General features: G+C 40.7%; 1 protein-coding gene across 1 annotated transcript; it reads right to left on the bottom strand.

Annotated features, from left to right (window-relative positions):
* Nucleotides 1-4,007: 4,007 nt before the first annotated feature.
* Nucleotides 4,008-11,690, bottom strand: LOC108437539 (interferon-induced protein 44-like). The gene is made up of 7 exons (XM_017714694.2): nt 11,025-11,690; nt 10,883-10,934; nt 9,825-10,020; nt 9,427-9,579; nt 7,724-7,895; nt 7,145-7,245; nt 4,008-6,368 (listed from the first exon to the last, which is right to left on the bottom strand). The coding sequence occupies exons 1-7, from the start codon at nt 11,584-11,586 to the stop codon at nt 6,135-6,137; spliced, it is 1,470 nt and encodes a 489-aa protein (XP_017570183.1). The 5' UTR covers nt 11,587-11,690; the 3' UTR covers nt 4,008-6,134.
* Between the last annotated feature and the right edge of the window lie 12,152 nt (nt 11,691-23,842).

Genomic DNA, 23,842 nt, shown 5'->3' with positions numbered 1-23,842 from the left:
TGGGGGTGATATTATCGATAATCAGGATTTTGTTCACTAGAAAATATTGTGTTAATTATCATATAACCACTACCATGTCTACTACTACTAATACTACTACTAATAATAATTCATTACATAGCAAGACAAAAGTTTGGGTGCCACTTGTTAAATAACATTTTGTTTGTTGATTTTCTAAGAAAAAAAAAAACTTCTACAGAGTTCTACACACGTCAGAACATTCTAATGCAAACTGTTTATTTGCTGAAATTAACATGAAAAATTTAACACAAAATGTGACCTGTTCAAAAGAAATGGCATAGATGTTATGTTATGGTTATGGACTGTATGTTTTATTTTTTTCCCAAAATGTCAAATTTAGCAAATAAATGGAAATTATGCTCTAAAATGCGAAGAAAAATGCAATATTTTAGCACATATGTTAGACTCCAGTCCTCGCAGGCCACAGCACTGCAGACTTCACTTTGAATCTCTGCAGAGCTGTGGCCCAAAAGGAACCCAGTTGGACACGCCTGTTTTAAATTATGAATGTGTACCAGTTGTAACGCAGTTGTAAACACAGGCAAAAGTTAATTGCCCCTGATCAAATTACATGTTTGGTTGATCTTTAAGTTAAAATAAACTGGAACCAATATAAAGAACATTTCTGCCAGTTTCTATAGGGTTCTACATAGCACCAAAGCAAAAAAAGATTACTCTGTTGATACAAGCTTGACACCGTAACAGTTCAAGAACCCTTTTTGGTGCTGTATAGAACCCTTTTCAAATACATCCTATATAGAACCATCTACAGCACATTCTACATCAGTCTGAAAACCTTCTCAAGATGCCAAGAATCCATTAATCATGCAAAGAGTTCTTTGAGGGTTCATGGTTCTATGTAGAGCTTTTTTTTTATCCTTATCTCCATATCCTTGTAGTGTATCCAGCTATTTTTAATGATAAACTGAATGGAACCCTCTGGAAACAAAGCTTTTTCACTTCAGAAGCAAGGAGGAACCAAGCCCCCAAACCCTCATACACTGTTCATCTTTCTATCTGGAAGTATGACACAGTTATAAACTGCAAAATCACCCTGAGAACATTTCATAACTGTGACCAATGTAAAGGTTGATTAACCAACAGAAATTGCTAAAGAACTATGACTGTGTGCTTTGAGAAGCTGTTACAACTGTAAAAACTCTTGTTTTCCCTCTCTTGAAGTAGAACTGTTAGTTTTGTGTTTGGAGTAATCGTATGTACATAGTAAGAAATGTCTTTTCTATTCCTTTAGTAATTAAGTTATTTTCCTTTCTTCTAAAATTAGAATTATTAGTCAGAAGGATTAAGCAACTTTATGTAACCACCGTGTGAAGTACGAGTACTTCAAGTCTGCTAGTTTGTGCCTGTGCAACGGAGTTTTAAGTAAACAGTTGATAAAATATTGAGTTTCACCAAAATGACTCCATTTTTGTAAAAAGGGTTCAGAACAATTGTAAAAAGTTTTTATTTTTTAAGTTATTTTTTGTATTTTTATTTTTAAAAAAAGCTTACAATTATTTTTAGGGAGCTGTTCTTTTCTTGCCGTGAAATCACTGCAGACTATGTCCCTCTTCTGCTGCCGTACCTCCATCAGACGAGCGAGAGCTCTGAGATGGACGGTGTGTAGCTGCCATGGTTCCTCATTAATATATCATTTATCCTCATACCCCTACCAATAAACCAGTCAAATCCCTTCATCCCCATACCTCAGTCCTGTCCCTTCATCCTCATACCCCAACCAACAAACTAGTCCTGTCTCCTAATACTCGTACCCCAGTCCTGTCCCCTGACCCCAATACCCCTACCAATAAACAAGTCCAATCCCCTCATCCCTATACCCCAGTCTTGTCCCTTCATCCTCATACCCCAACCAACAAACTAGTACTGTCTCCTCATCCCCATACCCCAGGCCTGTCCTCTCATCCCAAAACCCCAACCAATGAACTAGTCATGTCTCCTCATGCCCATACCCCAGTCATGTCCCTTTATCCCCATACCCCTACCAATGAACCAGTACTGTCCCTTCATCCCCAAACCCCTACGAATGAACAAATCCTGTTCCTTCATCCCCAAACCCCAACCAATGAACAAATCCTGTTCCTTCATCCCCAAACCCCAACCAATGAACAAATCCTGTTCCTTCATCCCCAAACCCCAACCAATGAACAAATCCTGTTCCTTCATCCCCAAACCTCAACCAATGAACAAATCCTGTTCCTTCATCCCCAAACCTCAACCAATGAACAAATCCTGTTCCTTCATCCCCAAACCTCAACCAATGAACAAATCCTGTTCCTTCATCCCCAAACCCCAACCAATGAACAAATCCTGTTCCTTCATCCCCAAACCTCAACCAATGAACAAATCCTGTTCCTTCATCTCCAAACCCCAACCAATGAACAAATCCTGTTCCTTCATCTCCAAACCCCAACCAATGAACAAATCCTGTTCCTTCATCCCCAAACCTCAACTGAGCAGAGCCCTCTGGACAAAGCTGACTTTTTGACTTCAGAAGTAAAGAGGATCCAATGGACACAAGCACACAACTGTTGCATTATAGGGGTGCCACCATGTTTACCCCATGCTCCCTTCTCAACGTCCTCTTTCCTTCCCCAGGTATAACCGCCACCAGTCATGAACTACAAAATTATGGATCTTTACTGCAAGAACATGCATCCTGACTGAGAACGACTGTGTGCTTTTAGAAACCATTATAACTGTAAAATAACCTCTGTTTCTCTTCTCTTTCCTTCTCTCTTGTGTGGTTAGAGAGATGATTCCTGTGACTTCCAATATTCTAAGTAAAAAAGTTAAAAGTGATTCGAGAAAATTTATATTATACTATATGATATTTATATTGAGTTCATTGTCCTTTAGATACAAGGCAAACCTCTTTAACATGTGAACAGTTGTTGTAGAGATTTTATAATTTTAGACAGTTGTATAACCTCTGATTTATGTCCTTATTAAGTAATCTCATTTTGCTTTCCTTAGCACTCTCCCCATCCCAATATCCCTATCAATGAACCAGCCCAGTCTCCCCAGCCACATTCACCCACCAATGAACCAGCCCTGTTTCCCCATCCCAATACCCCTACCAATGAACCAGCCCTGTCTCCCCTTCCTAATACCCCTACCAATGAACCAGCCCTGTCTCCCCTTCCTAATACCCCTTCCAGTGAGCCAGCCCTGTCTCCCCATCTCAACCAATTAACATGTCCTGTCTCCTCATCCTCATACCTCTGCCAGTGAACCTGTCCTGTCTTCTCATCCTTATACCCCACCAATTCCCATACCACTACCAATTGTGAGGGGTCCTGTCTCATCATCCACTCACCCCTACCATTCACCCATCTCCGTCTCATCACCCTAATACCCATGTTATGCATTTATCTATATTTCATTCATAAATTTAATTATGCGCTCTGGACAAAGCTGATCTTCTGAGTTCATAAGCAAGGAGGAACCAACAGACACACACATACACAACTGCCACGTTAAAGTGGTGACAGTCTATTTACCCAATACTCCTTTCCCAACTTCCACTTTTATAAAAGCCACCAGTCATTAACTGCAAAAAATTTATATCTTATCTTTATAGCAAGATAATGCAACCTGACTCAGAAAGTTTCGCAACTGCCACCAATGTAAACGCTGATGAAACAGGCAGAAATTACCAAATATGGCTAAATTTTAAGTATTTCTTCTCTCTTGTGGGCTTAGAAAAAGGCTTTCGGTGACCCTGATATTCCTGAATGTTAAAACTAATTCAAGTAATTCAGATCATCATTAAGCTCATTGAACTGACTTAGTAATGCACATGTTCACAAGTGATGAGCTTAGTATGCGTGTTAATAACATGATTGGATACAAAAAGAGCAACTCAGTGAGGCTGAGTCTTCAGAAATAAAGATGAGGAGGGGTTCACCACTCTGTGAAAGACCACACAAGTGAATAGTACAATTCAAGAATAACATTTCTCAATGTAAAAGAGCATCATTTTGTTTTTTTATTATCTACAGTACATCATATCATTATAAGATTCAGAGAATCTGGAGAAATATCTGTCTGTAAGGAACAAGGCCAAAAATCAGTATCTGCTGGCCATGATCTTTAAGCCCTCAGGCAGCAAAGCGTTAAAACCAGACATGACTCTGTAGAGGAAATCACTGCATGGGCTCAGGAAAACTTCAGAAAAACACTGTCTGTGAAAACAGTTCATCACTGCAAATGCAAAGAAGAAACCAAATATAAACAGAATCCATGATTTCTTTTTGGAAAGATCATACAAAAATCATACATTTTTCCAGAGAGTGGGGTTGGTGGTCCTCCTGGATTTTCAGGGTTTTTTTGGCAATGGTTAGCGCTATGAGAAGAATTCTATTGTTTTTCTTCGTTAATCTTACTGTTGACATGTCTCTTGATGGGGATAATGGGAGGGCTGATTAAATAGTGTGGTTAATTGATCAGTAATTGGTTGCCAAAACTGTTTAATGGGTCATACAGTACCACATGGCATGAGCGTAGCTATCAGGGATGGTTAATGAGCAGCGTGAGCAGATTTTGGAGTCTATGAATCCCGTTTTACATGACATTTGTCCCATGTAGCGCACTCTGTGATCAATGTATGAGGTGCAGGCTAGCACTATCAGTCTTTTTAAATATCTTTTAAAGGATCTGTGACCAAAAATATCTTCCCACGTCCTCAGTGGTATGTATACTGCTGAATACGACTTGGATGTTAACATCTAAATTTTGGACAGGGCTTCGAGAGTTCTCAAGAGAGAACTGCAGTCAAAACTCTAACGAAAGTAGGAATCTGTGACCAGTCTGGGTAACAGTGGTGGTGGTGGTGGGGGGGTAATATTAGAACAATGTTTTTTCTTTTCTTTGTTTATTGGATATTATATGAGTATATGAGTATTTTGGGAGCCTTTTTGGGGAGCTATGATCTCCTCCAAAGCTTTTGCATTCAAGATAGACTTTTAAGTTCACACAGCATTCTCCATCAATGGATGATAGACACATCAACATATATATCTCTTTCCACTTGCTCTGTTTTTCCATTCTTTATGCTTGTGTGGTGTTGCCTCCCAGTGGACGGGACCCAAAGCTTATTGGGTTAGTTCTGCCTTGCTGAAAGGTTTCTAGTCTGCCTATGACTCCAGTCCAATTAATTCAGTCTCTCTACCTGTCTGTGCCTGTCTAGATGCTTTAGTATATAGTCATTACATCACTTTCACATCACTGTCTTTCTGTAGTCCAGAATCCCGTTAATATTCATACTCATTCAAATCATAATCAGCTTAAGCAATTTTATTAATAGGCCCCAAAGCTGGCCAACAGAATACTGGGACAGTACAAGTCTGGGTTCTTGTACATGCGCCAATATTTTTTCTCATGGTAATAATCAGCATATTGTACTACATTAAGACACTGGAGACGGCTGAGGGTGGCCCGCACTCTGAAGGAAGAACGATTTGTGTTTTCCACTATCCTCTGGACATTTGGCCTCTACAGAAAGCTGGACATGGACACAATCATCATTTCAGGCACTTAAAGCTGCTTGTAAGCGAACCTTGAATGTTGCACCTCAACTTAGCAGAAACATGCAGACAGTTTGGCACCACATTGACTTGTAGACCGAAAAATACAACTGGGCATAATTGCTATGAACTATTATTTTAAAGCTTCTGTGCTCTATTTGACCTCTTTTGTAAAACTTGCAATTTAGGATGCATGAATTTTTATGTCCGATTCTGATTTACAGCCAAATTGGCCGTAAACAGTATTTCTGCATGGGTAAATGAACCCATGAAAGACACTATTTCAATTACATTACTTTCCAAAATCACGAGGATCTTTTACTTTTTAATGGGCTAAACTGCCACTTTGAATAGATCGTATTGTCAAAGGCAAAAAGTTCATTTAAGTAACATTTAAAAAGGTGCTATATCAAAAATAAGCACAGATCAGCCAAAATTTAACTGATAAATTGGCTATTTCCAATTGCATATCGCTACTGTTATTTCTTATGCTGAACATGTACTGTGGAAAATATCACTCTCTTTAATAAACAGAAACACAGGTTGGAAAGTAGAAAGACTGATTGTTTACAGGGTGGGGAATTCTGTTCTGTGTGTAAGCAATTGCTCTTTGGGGAGAGGCCCTGTGATGACACCAGGGTACTCGTCTTCAAGCGTGTCATCCACAGCCTGAAGGATGCTGTTGACTACGTTCAGGAGCAAGATGTCAGTGTTGAGGTCCACTGACAGCTGGGAAATGTAGTTCTTCACTGGCAGCACATAGGACAATGGCAGCCCCACCAGCTGTGCTGCCTTCTGCATCTGTAGGCGTAACATGCACATTAATATTCATCATTTTTGACACAAGGGTTACCAGATGTGTGCTATGAATGAAACATTTTGATGTTATGCTACAAGAAATATTTCTCACACCAGACATACAGATATAAATTTGAACGGTTTCCAGCATTCATGATGTTCTTTGAAGAGACGACCACAAAAGTAAGAATAAGAATAAGTAAGAATGGGTTTGTTTAAATGTGTCCTATGATAAAATGGTTTGCTCATGATTTCTTCAGGCTCTTGATCTCAGAGAAGCTCAGGAAAATGTCTGGGTTGCTTTTTTGTCCTTCTGTATCTGAAAATATTTCTGAAAGTGAACAGAACCAACAAACTGGAACCAAAGCTATGACGGTGATAAAATCCTTATTTCTTACACCCTTTAGCATCTACCCGATTTGTGAAAGATGTATATGAACGAGACGTTATAACCGTGGCGCACAAACAGCCGAACAACTTGGCTTCAGCCAGACTATTGATAAACCGTTACTACCTACCCGTCTTTAAAATGAGCTGTTTTTAAGAACTACAACTACACAGCTAACGATCACAGAGAGTGAGCACTCTTTCAGGACAGATTTGTTACATGACTGGACAGGATTTATGTTTCATTCCATATCCTATCCGGCATTTTCTCATATTGATGTTGGCCTGAAACTGATACCTGTAACCGTATCTGTGTCGTCTCTAATTTAATTGCACATAATCCATGTTCTGTTGCTTACAACACTACTCTAGAAGTTGAACTGGTTCAGTACCTTCTCCTGCACGACTCGGCTGGAGTAGACAGACATCATACTCTCCTTCACTGCGCAGCACACCTGGTCCACATGAGTCAGCAAAATCAGCTGAGGGATACCTGTGGAGGATGACAAGATTCAAAACGTGTCAAATCAAAACATATCATGTAATCTTAAAACTGGAGGATGATTTTGCATTTGAGACCTAAACATCAAGCTGAATCTCCTTTTTGAGCCTGTGTGAGTGATGCTAACACATAAAGACGTGTGACATGGTCTGAAAAACCTGTGTCCAACCCAAGGATTTACCGGTTGACTCGCAGCAGTGAACCCTCCCCATATTTTAGCCGGTTTTTATTCCCCTGACTCAGTAATGCTACTTTTTTTTTCAGTTTTAACAAAACTAACTTGCATAGTGTAGCTTTGCTGTATCAAAACAGAGGCAGCAGCGCTGAGAAATCAGATTTTTAAAAGGAGAAGAGTAGATTAAGCCAGAATGGCTGCCTTTTGCGTGAGCATTAAAAAGTCAGTGGATCGTTTTTTGTTGTTTTCCTCAGTGAACTTTCAGAGGCACATGTACTGAATAAACTCTCTTACCCAGGTCTGATACAGTGGTGTGGAGCCTCCTGAGGGAGGTTCGCAGGCTGCTGGAGTAGGACGTCACTTTAGCGGCATCGAGCACAAACAGGACGCAGTGGATCTGGTCCTTCAAGGTTGGAGCTGCTCTATAGCCATTGATCTTATCATTGATGGGGAAATCACTCTGGAACTGGAGGAACACAACAAAGCGAAGAGGCAGATGGAACTGGTGGAAACCTTCAATTTCCAGGCTAACTATACCCTCAAACTTAATAGTTAACAAATACAAGGAAAGCAACGCAAACGTATGTTATTCTTCAGGTAAAGGAGTGAGAAATGAAAGCCTGGACAAGGTTATTTACGTACTGTGATAAGAACTGTATGGACTGTACGTGTAGATGCATCACTACTGAAAAACAGGTACTAATATACGTCATTTTGAAAACATCTCACATGATTAGCATGTGAAATAAAAGTTAAACAAATGGCTTAGTAAAAAAAATCTAATTTACCTAATATTTAGATTAGATTAATGACCCTTATCAGACCTACAATGGGGCAAATTCACCTCCACAGTCTAACCCATCTGTGCAGTGGAACACCACATACACACTAGTGAAGACACACACTAGGGGGCAGTGAGCACACTTGCCCAGAGCAATGGGCGGCTCTATCCGCAGCGCCTGGGGAGCAGTTGAGGGTTAGGTGTCTTGCTGGCGAGCACCACAATCAGGTACTTTCGGCTCAGGGGATCGAACTGGCAACCTTCCAGTCGCTAGATTGGTTTCTGAACCTCCAGCCCACGACTGCTCAGTCATAACATTCCACTTGCCCCAATTGCAAACAAATAAGACATGATTGGTGTCCAAATTGTGCTTCTTTAGTTTTAAATCGGCACTATAAGGCTAGCTAACAAATACTAGAAGTCAATAGTCACCAACATCTTTGCATAAATACACTCTCAAAACTTCTTGCAACCCGTTCAGATCATTTTTCAGTCTTTATTAAAGTCTGTCTGACTTCATGTGAAGCAGGACACCATATATATAAAAGCCTGCAGACTGCTTCTACAGACATTAGTGAAAGAATGGGTCACTCTCAGGAGCTCAGTGAGTTCCAGCGTGGTACCGTGATCGGACGCCACCTGTGCAGCAAGTCCAGTCGTGAAATTTCCTCACTACTAAATATTCCACAGTCAACTGTCAGTGGGATTATAACAAAGTGGAAGCGATTGGGAACGACAGCAACTCAGCCACGAAGTGGTCGGCCACGTAAAATGACAGAGAGTGGTCAGCGGATGCTGAGGGGCATAGTGGGCAGAGGTCACCAACTTTCTGCAGCGTCAATCACTACAGACCTCCAAACTTCATGTGGCCTTAAGATCAGCTCAAGAACAGCGTAGAGAGCTTCATGGAATGGGTTTCCATGGCCGAGCAGCTGCATCCAAGCCTTACATCACCAAGCGCAATGCAAAGAATGTGAACAATTCTTTTCCAAATAAGATAATTTAGGGAAATAACTCCATACAGAAGAGGAATATAATTCATTTTACTCTTCAAAGGTGGTTGTTGTTATCAAGAGCTGCTTGATTAACAGGAAACAAATGAAAAATTTGATCGCAAAAAAGAGGAATGCAGTTCATCATGCTATGTATATGTTATTTTACCTCATTTGACTAATTTCCACAGGGCTTGATACAGCTAAAGTATCAGAGAGAGTACCTTGTATCCTTCTGGAACGTGGCCCTTGATGATGTCCAGCGTGTCGGAGTAAGAGAGACCAGCAAAGTCTTCATCTCCAATGGCCATCACATCACAAAGACTCAGCGCAGACGGAGAACCTCCTTTCTCTGCCCGAATATCGTACGACTTCAGCTGGGTGACAGAAAAGAGAAGAGAGAGAAAGTTCCAGTCTTCCCTATTCTATCGTTTAGTCTTTTATCAACTGAAGATTAAAGGAAATTCCAAAAAAGTTAAAGGATCCATTTTTTCAGATTTTCCACTGTTTTATTATCAACATTAAATAGAAAAAGACAAAAGGGTCTGTAAGTTTCTCTGCAGTGCACTTTTCACATCAAACCACTACAACTAAATTTTGAATGAAAAAAAAATAATTATACCTTCTTGGTGAAACTGCCCGTTGCCGTGCCGACGTTGGGCAGGTGTACAATGCGTCTGTAGATAGTGGATCTGATGGAGTTAACGAGGCTGGATTTCCCAGAACCCACTGGGCCCAAGAGTAGAGCCCTCACCCGCGGCAGAGTCTCCAACACCAGCTTATAAGAGGCAAAATTCTGCCTCAGGCTCTGCCTGGTCCTACCGCAAAAAAGGGACATTTTAATCACGTTAAATTTAATTTATGCTACATAATTTCAAATGATAACTTGAGACTAAGAACAGAGCAGACCCACTAATTTCTCAAGTCAGTTTAACACATTTGAGCTCCACGCTCACTTTTACCAAGGACTCACACCTTAATCAGCTTTATAAACACCCTGCCTCCTCAAACCTTGTCCCAACAATGTGCTCCTCTCAGCAGTTGCCTAGCACTCTCAAGTGTAGTTGTGAGGAAGTGTAAAAGATCTGCCAGTCTGTCCGTTCTCCTCTGACCTCTCACATCAACAAGGCATTTTCGTCCACACAACTGACTCACTGGATATTTCCTCTTTTTCGGACCGTTCTCTGTAAACCCTAGAGATGGTTGTGTGTGAAAATCCCAGCAGATCAGCAGTTTCTGAAATACTCAGACCAGCCCGTCTGGCACCAACAACCACGCCACGTTCAAAGTCACTTAAATCCCCTTTCTTCCCCATTCTGATGCTCGGTCTTGACGTCTGAGCCACCTCTACATGCCTAAATGCACTGAGTTGTGGCTGATTAGCTATTTGTGTTAACAAGCAACTGAACTGTACCTAATAAAGTGGCCGGTGAGTGTATATATACCCTGTGATTGACTGGCGACCTGTCCAGGGTGTATCCTGCCTTCCACCCAATGACACGGCTTAGAAGACGTGTGTGTGTGTGTGTGTGTGTGTGTGTGTGTGTGTGTGCACATATTATAGTCCATTTTCATCATTTGACCTCCAGAAATGTGATTAATCATCAAAATGACTGGTCTCAGTTACTTACTCAACACTGACAATCCTATTTACATATTCAATTATAATCCCTGACCTACCAATCAGTCCAGGACACCTCTCTCCAAGGGCTGGGCAGGAGATCCCCCACATCTAAACGAAAACAAACAAGCATCCATCTGAGCGCCACTGCTCCTGGTAATGAGAACAGAAGCCTCTACCCTCACTTCTGAATACACTGACCCTGGACACGGTGCAGCTCCACATCCACGCAGCGGGCGCTCGTTTCCTCAGGCCACCTGCAGCCGTACGTCTCGTCAGGGCCGATGTCCACACACATGACCTGGTTATCCGAGTTCACGCGTAAGCACTTTCCGAAGGACACAGCCACTGGACTTGAAGTGGAGGAGAGCGGCTGGCCAAAAACGGATCCCTTATAACCTGCTTGCTGACCAAATCCTATAGCCTGACCTGAATCGGTGAAGTGGACTTCGACCGCTTTGGCGGAGCGCAGCGCAGGAAAGCGTTTGGATCTCCTATTTACTTCAAACACAAAAGCCTCCTCGTCATCAAACTTCCTTCCAACCTTTAGAGATCTACTCGTGAAGCCTCCCCTGACCTCCCCCGTCTGGAGAAACACCACAAGAACGAACTTCCCAGATGTGTCGAAGCTGGAGAGCAGCGTGCTGAGCTGGGCTCCGTGGTGACTGCTCTTATAGAGGAGGTGGAACCGAACAGGCTGAGAGAACAAGCTCTGCAGGCTCTTCTCCTTCTCATCGCCCAGGGAAGACGCGATGGAAGCCATGTGAGGAGGTTATCCGAGAGAAGAGGAACTTTTTTGGTAAACGCACTTTGCCAAGCGCGCCCCCGAGCTCGTGACTGTGGAGCAGTGATGGGCGCGTCTTTTCAGTGAATCAGATCATTCAGAGTCGACACTTTCGGCTCCCAAACGGCTCTTCATTCAGTAGAGTTTGTTTCACGTCTAAGGTGACAATAGCACATAGTTTTAATAAGGTGAGCTATATTGAGGCCACTAATTACTATATTAAAGCTACAAATTAATATAATGAGGCTACCATTTACTATATTGAGGCCACAAATTACCATTGAGCCCACAATGTAATATACTGAGGCTACGAATTACTATATTGAGGCAACAATTTATTATACTGAGGTTTCAAATTAATATACTGATGCCAAAACTATTATATTGAGGCCACAATTCACTATATTGAGGTGACAAAATAATATACTGAGGCTATAAATGATTATATTGAGGCCACAAATTACTATATTAAGGTTACAAATTGCTATATTGAGACCACAAAAACTACACTGAGGCCACAGTTTACTATATTAAGGCCAATTGTTACTATATTGGTGCCACAAATTACTATATTGAGGCCACAATTCACTATATCGAGGTGACAATATAATATACTGAGGCTACAAATTATTAGTTTGAGGCCACAAATTACTATATTGAGGCCACATATCAATATATTAAGGCCATGAATTAATATACTGAGGCCACAAATTGTGAGAAACCTAACTGGTGAGCTCAATATGTTAATCTGTGTAGTAATAAGTAGTTTCACTGGATCAGATTTCAAGAGACTGAAAATCCACATGTCCCTGCACGCTGGACCAACTCTAAGTGAGAAGGACTCTCCAAGCAGGTTGGTCTTCACTCCAAATGGATTTGTGTTCTGGTAAATGTCTATTGGTCCGAAACAGTGGTCACCAGCCCTGGTCCTGGAGAACTGCTTTCCTGTGGAGTCCAGTTCCTCTCACAATCAGCCACACTTGCTTCAGCAAATAAATTTCATCAGTGGTCCCTGATTGGCTGCATCGGATGCACTGGCATCAGGTCAAAGGGAGGGACAGCATGTTAGATGCAGCTTGGAACTAAACTCTACAGAAAAGTAGATGTCCAGGACGAGGGTTGGTGACCACTGGTCTAAAATAAAAGTATGTAAGGAGGATTTGCTCCTGTGTGCTTCACCATGTTTACAGTGTTCTATGAAATGTTGTCCTTTTAATCTAACCTGCTGGTTTATGTACAACACGCAACGTCTACATGCTTGAAATAGCAGCTGATTCAAAGAGCCGATTCAAAGAGCCGACTCATTCGCAAACGACACATGGTTACAGGCGGAGACGAAGGGAAAACGAAACTTAACCAGCAGCCACGCCCCTCTCAACTGTAGATAGGCCAAGTACTCCTCTTCTCCATGAGCCTGGCTTGTAAATCACTCACTCACTCCTGTTTTACGAGATTGTCCACAAGGGGGGAGCCACTGGTTCTGTAGTAACTGAATCAGAACACAACAAAATGATTACAGATGGTGACAACATGCAGGTGCTTCACATCAGTGTCCTTGTTCATTTTCTTTCCTTCTTCAATTCTCATCCATCTTTCCTTTCTTTACTTATTTTATTACATGTGAATTATGAGATTTATTCTTTTAAATTTTTAAATAAATTCTTGATTTGTAAGCGCTGAATTTCCTTCACGGAAATCTAGTTAAGTTACACTGTGTTGTGTTAAATTACACTGTGTTGTGTTAAATTACACTGTGTTGTGTTAAATTACACTGTATTGTGAAGACACAGTGAATTAGTTTCTCTGGTTTAAGCGCACAGTCACACGGTGCTGCTAAAATGTTTTTCATTTATCTAACGAGGTGAGAGGTGCCCTACGATGGACTAGCGACCTGTCCAGGGTGTTTCCTGCCTTTCACCCAGTGACCACTAGGATAGGCTCCAGCTCCCCTGCGACCCTGAAGGATAAATGGCTTGTAAAACGTGTGTGGAGAGGTTTAAAGTTTCCAGGAATTCACTTGAGTTACTCAAACTCTACATGGACATTTACACACACCTGCTATGGTGCACCTGCCTGCCAAACCTCCACCTTCATCTGCCAAGCCTCATCTCAGGGCCAGACGAGACCAGCAGTTCAAAAGGGTTAAAGTCTTTTCTGTGTTCAACCGTGTTTTTCTCTCTCTCTCTCTCTCTCTCTCTCTCTCTCTCTCTCTCTCTCTCTCTCTCTCTCGCTCTGTCTCTTTCTCGCTCTCGCTCTCTCTCCCTCTGTCTCCATCCATCCAAAATACTCCATTCTTTTAATCCAGCTGATCCTTCTTCAAACTGATCTGAGCTGCCGATCCAGAATCCTCTGCTCCACTGACTTCAGATCAGCTCTAGCTGAGACTAACCCTGATTTAATGCCATCCACATGCCCTCCATCTAAGATACATCTTCAAAATAAATTATATTTTAGTAGAATGAACAGAATTAGCAAATGGAAGAAGTACAGCAATAATAATAGATAACAAAATAAATAACATAAAATAACAATGTGACTAAGGAGATCACCTTGTGTGAGGTCACCAGTGATGAAAATCATCAAACGATGAATATTATTAAGGCACGTTTATATAAAGAGATTTTGGAGCGACCCGCTGTACTGCTGTCTGTACTATACTAGCTGTGTGCTGTTTAACTGTAATACCCACTGCAGATAAAGCAGAACTCTGTGACTAGTGTGAGGAGCTGTGGGGCTGAGCGGTTTTTGGGGTTGTTTGACTTTGTGTGTTGAAGTAAATGTGTTCTGTCTTTTTTCTTTATTAGATATTTAGTTTTATCTTCTTGTCTAGTATTTTACTGTATTGTATTCAGTCTGGATGTTTGGGGACAGGGAGGTTTAGGGAGAGACATGTACACTGTTATAGTGTGATAAACACAGACGGTCCATTAACACATTTATTGAGTCTGTGGTTAAGATTAGGCTGATTTTTGACTGGTCTTATAATGACATATATACTAAATGACGTATAGAATATCGGATGGTCAACATAATTGGTACATTAGGCTTCAGGTCAGGGACAGGTTTGGGTCAGATTTAGGGTTTCAGTTAGGCTACATAAACATTTAGCTCAGCACTTGTTTTTATGTGTTGGGGTTTCTTATCTGTGGGAAAATAATCCGACCACTGCACGTGTTTAAGGTACTGAGTGCAGGGTTGTTGGGGGTTTGGGAGGGTCTAGCCTGTCTATGACAATTACAAAGAAAACAGTGAACTTTGATTTTGTGTGTGTGTGTGTGTGTGTGTGTGTGTGTGTGTAGGTGTGTGAGTGAGTGCGTGTGTGTGTCTGTGAGTGTAGGTATGTGTGTAGGTGTGTGTGTGTGTGTTTGTATTATGTAGGTATGTGTGTGTGTGTGTGTGTGTGTGTAGGTGTGTGAGTGAGTGCGTGTGTGTGTCTGAGTGTAGGTGTGTGTGTGTAGGTATGTGTGTGTGTGTGTGTGTGTGTGTGTGTGTTTACTCATGCCTACTGACAAAAAAAACAATTAACTATATTTCCCCTTATTTTTTTATTTATTTATTCATATTAAATGTATAAGTATAAAATAAAGAACATACCATTAGCTGATTAAAATGAATAAAACATTTCTAATATTGGCAAAATCTCACTTTTAGAGCATTAATGGAGATCTGGCTCCCTCCAGTGGATTCAACCGAAACATCAGTAAATTAAAAAAGATCAAACTGGTTTAACAAAAGTCTGAAAATAAATAACCCACAATACTAATAAGAATAAAAAGTAAATCAATTGTTGTCGTGTGTAATAGTTAAAATATTAATTTTGTATTTCTATTTTTAGTTAAACAGGTGCTTCTACCTTTATAATCAAATGTATTATATATAATAATTACACAGTTCTTTAAGTCTTCAATGTGAAACTGTGGTAAAAACAGAAATCTATACAGATATAAAGCTAAAACTGTGGTTTTATTAGAGGATGAATCTATTTTAGAGAAAGTCTATCAGTGGCTGCTATTAGGCCTAAACAATAGAGACAAAACCTCATTAAAGTAAATAGTAAGAAAAGCTTCTATTAGAAATCCTGGTGATGAATTAAAACAGGGTTTTGTGATAATAAACCCAAAAGGTCTTTAAAGGTCTGATCACAGCAGTTTAACCCCTGAAGCGTTTTCTAGTGTAAATCTACTGAAGCCTGAACATTTATTTAGATCTACAGTGTAGCTACACGTTATGACCTCTAATATCACCGTTATAACAGCACTCGAAGGAACAAGCAGCTCACAGGACTGAGAGAGAGCTGCACTGATTTTGTGCTTCTGCTCGTCCAGAATAAAACCAGGTGTAAAATGATCTCCTGTTACAGTCAGATGAGTTTGAGCGGCTCGGACAGACTGAGATGAAACACCTGCTCACCTGCTTTTCCCGGGTCCTCCTGTGTAGCTGTGTCTCTGAGCGATTCTGAGAGGAGAGGAGAAAAGGAGGAGCATCTGTACTGATTGCTGTTCTTCTGCCTGAAGACCTTTTTCCTCTGTGGCTGAAACAGAGAGAGGGAGTTCAGCACTGGAACGAGTGCGCTGGGGGTCTTTTTATGGCTCCTAATGTGAGGAAATAAAAATCATTACATATATTCATAATATTTGGTCAATAAATGCACTAATGTACCTCAATAAATGCACTAACGTAGCTCAGTAAATGATTAATGTACCTCAAAAAATTATTAAATGTACCTCAATAAATGCATTAATATAACTCAGTAAATGCACTGATGTACCTCAATAAATGCACTAATGTAAATGCTCCTTAATCAACAAATATCTTACTGTCGCCATTTTTATAACAAGACTGGCTTCATGAACTCATTTCAGGTGAAAGTCCTCCAGCGTCTCTCTTGGTAAACCAGTCTTTTAATAGAACGTCATTAATTAGTGACGCTGACGTCTATTAAAATGATCAGAAGCACAAAACACTGAAGGTAAACAGTTTAGTAAAAACTCGCTTTAAACTCAGATTCACAGATGAGCTTTCCAACTATATTGCATTTCAACAAGATCGTGCAAAACGGTGATTTCAACTCACGCATTCACTCACTCACTCATTCATCACCTAAGCTGCTTATCCTCCTGGGTCACAGGGGGTGCTAGAGTCTATCCCAGTGCACAATGGGCAGAGGGCAGGCAACAAACCTGGACAGGTCACCAGTCCATGACAGGGCAGAATAAAAAGACATCACATTGGGCCCAATCCCCCTACCAGCTGGCTATTTCAAACAATAGCCTATGGCTTCAAAATTAGCTGAAGTTTGCGTGTTAATCCCTCGATGTACAAAACATTGTAAAACAGACACTCAACAATGTAAAATTGCTAATATAATGACATGTGTGTTTCTTTACAACAACAAAAAACAAAAACAACACACAAGAGATTGTAAAACACTTCGATGTAAAAAATTATTTTGGTTTTGTTTTTTTCATAATTATAAAAGAAAGTTCCACACACCCTATGCAATTACTCCAACTGCCATGTCATTCAATACAAAGCTGCTCACCTATTTCCTCAATTGGGAGTAAAACTGATTGGTAGGGGAAAAGGAGACAGGGCTGGTTGATGGGTAAGTGTATGGGCATTCAGTGCACTGCTGCTCCCATAACTGCACTTTTATGACCTAAGCCAACAATTCGCCACATCCCAATAACAAAATCTTAAATGTAAATTGGGTAGCTTTTTGATTTTCAAATTGGAAACCCTGTTTCCAAAAACGGGCAGCATGGTGGCGTGGTGGGTAGCGCTGTCGCCTGACAGCGAGGAGGGCCTGGGTTCGATTCCCCGGCTGGGTGATCAGGATCCTCTCTGTGTGGAGTTTGTATGTTCTCCCCGTGTCTGTGTGGGTTTTCTCCGGTTTCCTCCCACAGTCCAAAGACATGCAGTCAGGCCAATTGGACATGCTAAATTACCCCTAGGTGTGAGTGACTGTCTGTGTCTGTCTGTCTGCCCTGTGATGGACTGGCGACCTGTCCAGGGTGTATCCTGCCTTCTGCCCGAAGACTGCTGGGGTAGGCTCCAGCACCCCCCCAACCCTGACGGAGAAGTGGCTTATATAAACTTATAAAATGTTGAAACATGTTCTGAAAAAGTTGGGGCATTTTTACCGCTGTGTTTCATCACCTCTTCTTTAACAACACTCTGTAAGCGTTTGGCAACTGAGGAGCCACTGCTGTAGTTTTGAAAGTGAAATGTTTTCATGTTCTTGTTTTATATCGAATTTCAGCTCATCAACAGTTCAGAGTCTCCTTTGTTATGTTTTTCATTTCATAATGCTGCAAATGTTCTCAGTGGTGACAGGTCTGAACTGCAGGCAGGCCAGTTTAGCACCCAGACTCTTTTAATACAGAGCCATGCTGTTGTAATACATGCAGAATGTGGTTTGACATTGTCTTACTGAAATAACCAAGGCCTTCCCTGAAAAAGACGTCGTCTGGATGGCAGCATATGTTGCCAAAACATGTATCTTATGGTTCAGCATTAATGGTGCCTTCACAGATGTGCCAGTCACCCTGCCATGTGAACTAATGCACCCTTTACCCATCATGAATACTGGCTTTTGAACTGCGCACAGCTGAGTGGTCTTTAGCACAGATGACACAGTGTCCATGATTTCCAAAAAGAAATCGTGGACCCTGTTTATATTTGGTTTCTTCTTTGCATTTTAGAGTTTTAACTTGCATTTGTGGATGCAGTGATGAACTGTTTTCACAGACAGCGGTTTCCAGAAGTGTTTCTGAGCCCATGCAGTGATTTCCACTACAGAGTCATGTCTGTTTTTAATGCAGTGCTGCCTGAGGGCCTAAAGATCACGGCCAGCAAATACTAGTTTTTGGCGTTGTTCCTTACATACAGAGATTTCTCCAGATTCTCAGAATCTTTTAATGATATTATGTACTGTAGATGATTAAAACTGTTGTCCTGTTTGATTGTGCAGTCTTTCACAGAGTGGTGAACCCCTCCTCAGCTTTACGTCTGACAGATTCAGCCTCTCTGAGATGCTCTTCTTATACTCTATCATGTTATTGACCTGTTGCCAATTAACCACCAAGTGTTTTTTGAAGGAATTACACAACTTTTGTTGCCCCTATCCCAACTTTTTTGAAACGTGTTGTTGGCAAATTTTTTTCAAGAAACTAACATTTCACATTTTTCAACAATTTGTTGTATTTATGCTATTTTCAATTAAGTATAGGGTTTAAATGATTTGCACCTCATTGCATTTTCTTTTTATTTACATTTTGCACAGCATCCCAACTCTCTTGGAAATGTGGTTATACAACTTGTGTGTAACTTGCCACAAAATTCATACATGAGTCCAATGCCACACGCATGCTAAGCTCATCACTTGTGAACATGTGCACTGCTAAGTCAGTTCAATGAGCTTAATGATGATCTGAATTACCTGAATGGGTTTGAACATTCATGAATATCAGGGTCACAGAAATCCTTTTTCTAAGCACAGAAGTGAGAAGAAATGCTTAATATTTAGCCATATTTTGCAATTTCTGTCTGTTTCATCAGCGTTTACATTAGTGGTAGTTACGAAACATTGAATCAGGGTGCACGTTCTTGAGGTGAAGGTAAGATTTTTTGCAGTTAATGACTTGTGGCTTTTATAAAAGTGGAAGTTGGGAAAGGAGTATTGGGTAAATAGAGTGTCACCACTTTAACGCGGCAGTTGTGTATGTGTGTGTCTGTTCCTCTTTGCTTCCGAAGTCAAAAGATCAGCTTTGACCAGAGCGCATAATTAAATTTATGAATGAAATATAGATAAATGCATTACATGGGTATTAGGGTGATGAGACGGAGATGGGTGAATGGTAGGGGTGAGTGGATGATGAGACAGGACCCCTCACAATTGGTAGTGGTATGGGAATTGGTGGGGTATAAGGATGAGGAGACAGGACAGGTTTACTGGCAGAGATATGAGGATGAGGAGACAGGACAGGTTCACTGGTAGAGATATGAGGATGAGGAGACAGGACAGGTTCATTGGTAGGGGAATGTGAATGGGGAGACAGGGCTGGTTCATTGGTAGGGGCATTGGTATGAGGAGACAGGGAGACAGGGTTGGTTCAGTAGTGAAGGAATGTGAATGGGGAGACAGGACTGGTTCATTGGTAGGGGGATTGGGATGGGGAGACCAGGCTGTTCCACTGGTAGGGGTATTGGGATGGGGAGACAGGGCTGGTTCATTGGTAGGGGTATTGGGATGGGGAGACAGGGCTGGTTCATTGGTAGGGGTATTGGGATGGGGAGACAGGGCTGGTTCATTGGTAGGGTATTGGGATAGGGAGACATAGTTAAGAAGCGAGCATTGATGGTGCTCGTTACTGGTTCATTGGTTATAGAGGACGGCTTGCTGGTTCATCTGCAGTGCCTGGTGACATCAGGCCATAGTTGCAGAGTCAGACCTCTGTAGTGGCTTTGCAGTTCATTGTGGGTTTATTCTGTCTGTAATTTTGAATCTATGCTTGCAAGAGATTTGGCAACAGGCTATTACTGGCCAATCAAAACTTGACAATTGAACTGTCAAAACTTGAAGTCAAATGCAGATTGGTTAATTGGAAGTGCAATAGGCTGTGGGCCTAATACTTAAAACATCTCTTTCAGGTGATTATTTAAAAAAGTGATAAAAGAAATGAAACTAAACAAAGACACAACAAACTGTGACATGGAAAATAAAAAAAATCTAAGATCTGCATGCTTCTTTCCTTTTTTGATGGTTACATCTTCATCTCTCTATCTACTTGCATGTTGCTAATGATTATGCAGAGTGAACTATCTGTGCAAATTCACTATAAATTACATACACAGATTTCTGAGTGGAGGTGCTTATCATTAAAATGAAAGAACACTATAAGTCTACACTTTCCCATATAAGCCCTATTATTGTTTCAAACAGGGAGTGTTACTAGAAATCTAATGCACAAACTAGCAGACTTGAACTGCTCTTACTTCACTTGATGGTTACATAGTTACTTAATTCTTCTGACTAATCATCCTAAATTTAGGAGAAAGGAAAATAATAATAAGGACGTAAATACAACTGCCTAATATTATAAAATCTCCACAACACCTGATCACATGTTAATGAGGTTTGCATTGTATCTAAAGGACAATGAGCTCAATAATGATATAAATTATTTGAATTATTTTTAACATTTAGAATATCGGAAGTCACAGGAATCATCCATCTAACCACACAAGAGAGAAGAAAAGAGAAGAAAAAGAGAAGTTCTTTTGCAGTTATAACAGCTTATAACAGCACACAGTCATAGTTCTTTTAGCAATTTCTTTGTCTTCAGCCGTTACATCGGATGCAGTTACAAAACATTGTCAGTCAGGATGCATGTTCTTGCCTTAAAGATACACAATTTTTCAGTTGATGACTGGTGGCTGTTATACTTGGGGAAAGAAAACAGAAAGTTGAGAAAAGAGCATGGGGTAAACAGGGTGGCACCCCTATAATGCAACAGTTGTGTGCTTGTGTCTATTGGAACCTCTATACTTCTGAAAGCAAAAAAGTCAGCTTTGTCCAGAGGTCTCTGCTCAGTTGGTGTATGGGGATGAAGGTATAGGACTGGTTCATTGGTTGGGGTTTGGGGATGAAGGGACAGGACTGGTTCATTCGTAGGGGTTTGGGGATGAAGGAACAGGACTGGTTCATTGGTTGGGGTATGGGGATAAAGGGACAGGACTGCTATATGGGAATTAGGTGATGCGATAAAGCATGGCCACAATTACCCCAAAAGAATAATGGTACGCCTTATGGGTAGTGTAGGGCAAGCAGCTAGACACTGGAAAAAAAAGAGCAGGAGTAGAGAATTTTTTTTAACCCCTCACCTTTTATTTTGCTTTGATTGATTGATTGATTGATTGATTGATTGATTGATTGATTGATTGATTGATTGATTGATTGATTGATTGGGGTTTGGGGATGAAGGGACAGGATTGGTTCATTGGTTGGGGTTTGGGTATGAAGGGACAGGATTGGTTGGGGTTTGGGGATGAAGTGACAGGACTGGTTCATTGGTTGGGGTTTGGGGATGAAAGGACAGGACTGGTTCATTGGTTGGAGTTTGGGGGTGAAGGAACAGGACTGGTTCATTGGTTGGAGTTTGGGGGTGAGGGGACAGGATTGGTTCATTGGTTGGGGTTTAGGGATGAAGTGACAGGACTGGTTCATTGGTTGGAGTTTGGGGGTGAAGGGACAGGATTGGTTAATTGGTTGGGCTTTAGGGATGAGGGACAGGATTGGTTCATTAGTTGGGGTATGGGGATGGGGGACAGGATTGGTTCATTGGTTGGGTATGGGTATAAAGGAACAGGACTGGTTCATGGTTGGAGTTTGGGGGTGAAGGGACAGGATTGGTTCATTGGTTGGGGTATGTGTATGAAGAGACAGGACTGGTTCATTGGTTGGGGTATGGGTATAAAGGAACAGGACTGGTTCATTGGTTGGTGTTTGGGGGTGAAGGGACAGGATTGGTTCATTGGTTCATGGGGATGAGGGAGCAGGGAAACGCATGCATGTGGTAAATGCTAAGCTCATCAATCGTAAACATGTGCTCTGCTAAGGAGGCATACTGTACTTCAGTTATACCTCAAAGACATTTCTCCTTGCTTGTCTGCTGGAGTGATTTTTTTCCTGGCTGGAGTTTAAGGCATTTAAATTTATCTTGTTGCTAATGATTATGTGCAGCAAACTATCTGCTCAAATTCACTATTTCATTATGCTTAATTTCATTATATTAAATTAAACACAGATTTCTGAGTGGAGGTGCTTATCATCAAAATAAAAGAACACTAAGTCTACACTTTCCCATACAAGCCCTATTATTATTTCAAACAGGGAGTGTTACTAATAATCTAATGCATGCACAAACTAGCAGACTTGAAATACTATTTTTTCACTCGGTGGTCACATAAAGTTCCTTAATCCTTCTCACTAATAATCCTAATTTTAGAAGAAATGAAAATAACATCATCACTAATGGAAAAAAAGACATTTCTTACTAGTTACATACAATTACTCAACTGTTTTTACAGTTATAAAAGCTTCTCAAAGCACACAAAGTTCTTTAGCAATTTCTGTTGGTTTATCAACCTTTACATTGGTTGCAATTTCTAACTGTGAACGACATATTTCCAGACAGGAACACAGTATGAGGTAAACCGGTATGGTTGGAGGCTTCGTTCCTCCTTGCAGCTGAAGTCAAAAGGTCAGCTTTTTTCCAGAGGGTTCCATTCAGTTTATCATTAAAAATAGCTGGATACACTCCAGGGATATGGAGATATGGATAAAGAAAAGAACCATGAACCCTCAAAGAACTCTTTGCATGATTCATGGATTCTTTGCATCGTGAGAAGGTTTTCAGACTGATGTAGAATGTGCTGTAGATGGTTCAATATAGGATCTATTTGAAAAGGGTTCTATACAGCATCAAAAAGGGTTCTTGAATTGTTACAATGTCAAGCTTGTATCAACAGAGTAATCTTTTTTGATGCTATGTAGAAACCTATAGAAACTGGCAGAAATGTTCTTTATATTGGTTCCAGTTTATTTTAACTTAAAGATCAACCAAACATGTAATTTGATCAGGGGCAATTAACTTTTGCCTGTGTTTACAACTGCGTTACAACTGGTACACATTCATAATTTGAAGCAGGCGTGTCAAACTGGGTTCCTTTTGGACCACAGCTCTGCAGAGATTTCTACCATTCTAAATTCAGTTGAGCTCATGCTGATTCGCTGATGAGCTGAATTTGGGGTATTTAATGCAGCAGAACAGTGAAGTCTGCAGTTCTGTGGCCTGCGAGGACTGGAGTCTGACCGGAAAACACTAAAATATTGAATTTTTCTTCACATTTTAGAGCATAATTTCCATTTATTTGCTAAATTTAACATATTGGGAAAAAAATCATTATACATAAAACATACAATCCATAACCATAACATAAAATCTGTGCCTTATCTTTTGAACAGGTCACATTTTGTGTTTCATTTTTCATGTTAACTTCAGCAGATAAACGTTTGCATTAGAAAGTGTGTTCTCTGTAGAAGTTGTGTTAACTTATTTTTTTTCTTAGAAAACCAACAATGTTATTTAACAAGTGGCGCCCAAACATTTGTCTTGCTATGTAATGAATTATTATTAGTAGTAGTATTAGTAGTAGTAGACATGGTAGTGGT

This window comes from Pygocentrus nattereri, chromosome 4 (assembly GCF_015220715.1).
Source record: "Pygocentrus nattereri isolate fPygNat1 chromosome 4, fPygNat1.pri, whole genome shotgun sequence".
Lineage (NCBI taxonomy): Eukaryota > Metazoa > Chordata > Actinopteri > Characiformes > Serrasalmidae > Pygocentrus > Pygocentrus nattereri.
The sequence above is the reverse complement of the archived record's forward strand: the minus strand, read 5'-3'. Positions and strand labels throughout refer to the sequence as shown.

What these genes read in the sequence shown, in the direction of transcription:
- LOC108437539 (XM_017714694.2), bottom strand. Translation starts at nt 11,586, where the DNA reads ATGGCTTCCATCGCGTCTTCCCTGGGCGATGAGAAGGAGAAGAGCCTG. An exon ending in GGAGCTGCACCGTGTCCAGG is followed by an intron (nt 10,935 to 11,024) that starts GTCAGTGTATTC and finishes GTTTTCGTTTAG; the next exon opens with ATGTGGGGGATCTCCTGCCC. An exon ending in GAGGTGTCCTGGACTGATTG is followed by an intron (nt 10,021 to 10,882) that starts GTAGGTCAGGGA and finishes TTTTTGCGGTAG; the next exon opens with GACCAGGCAGAGCCTGAGGC.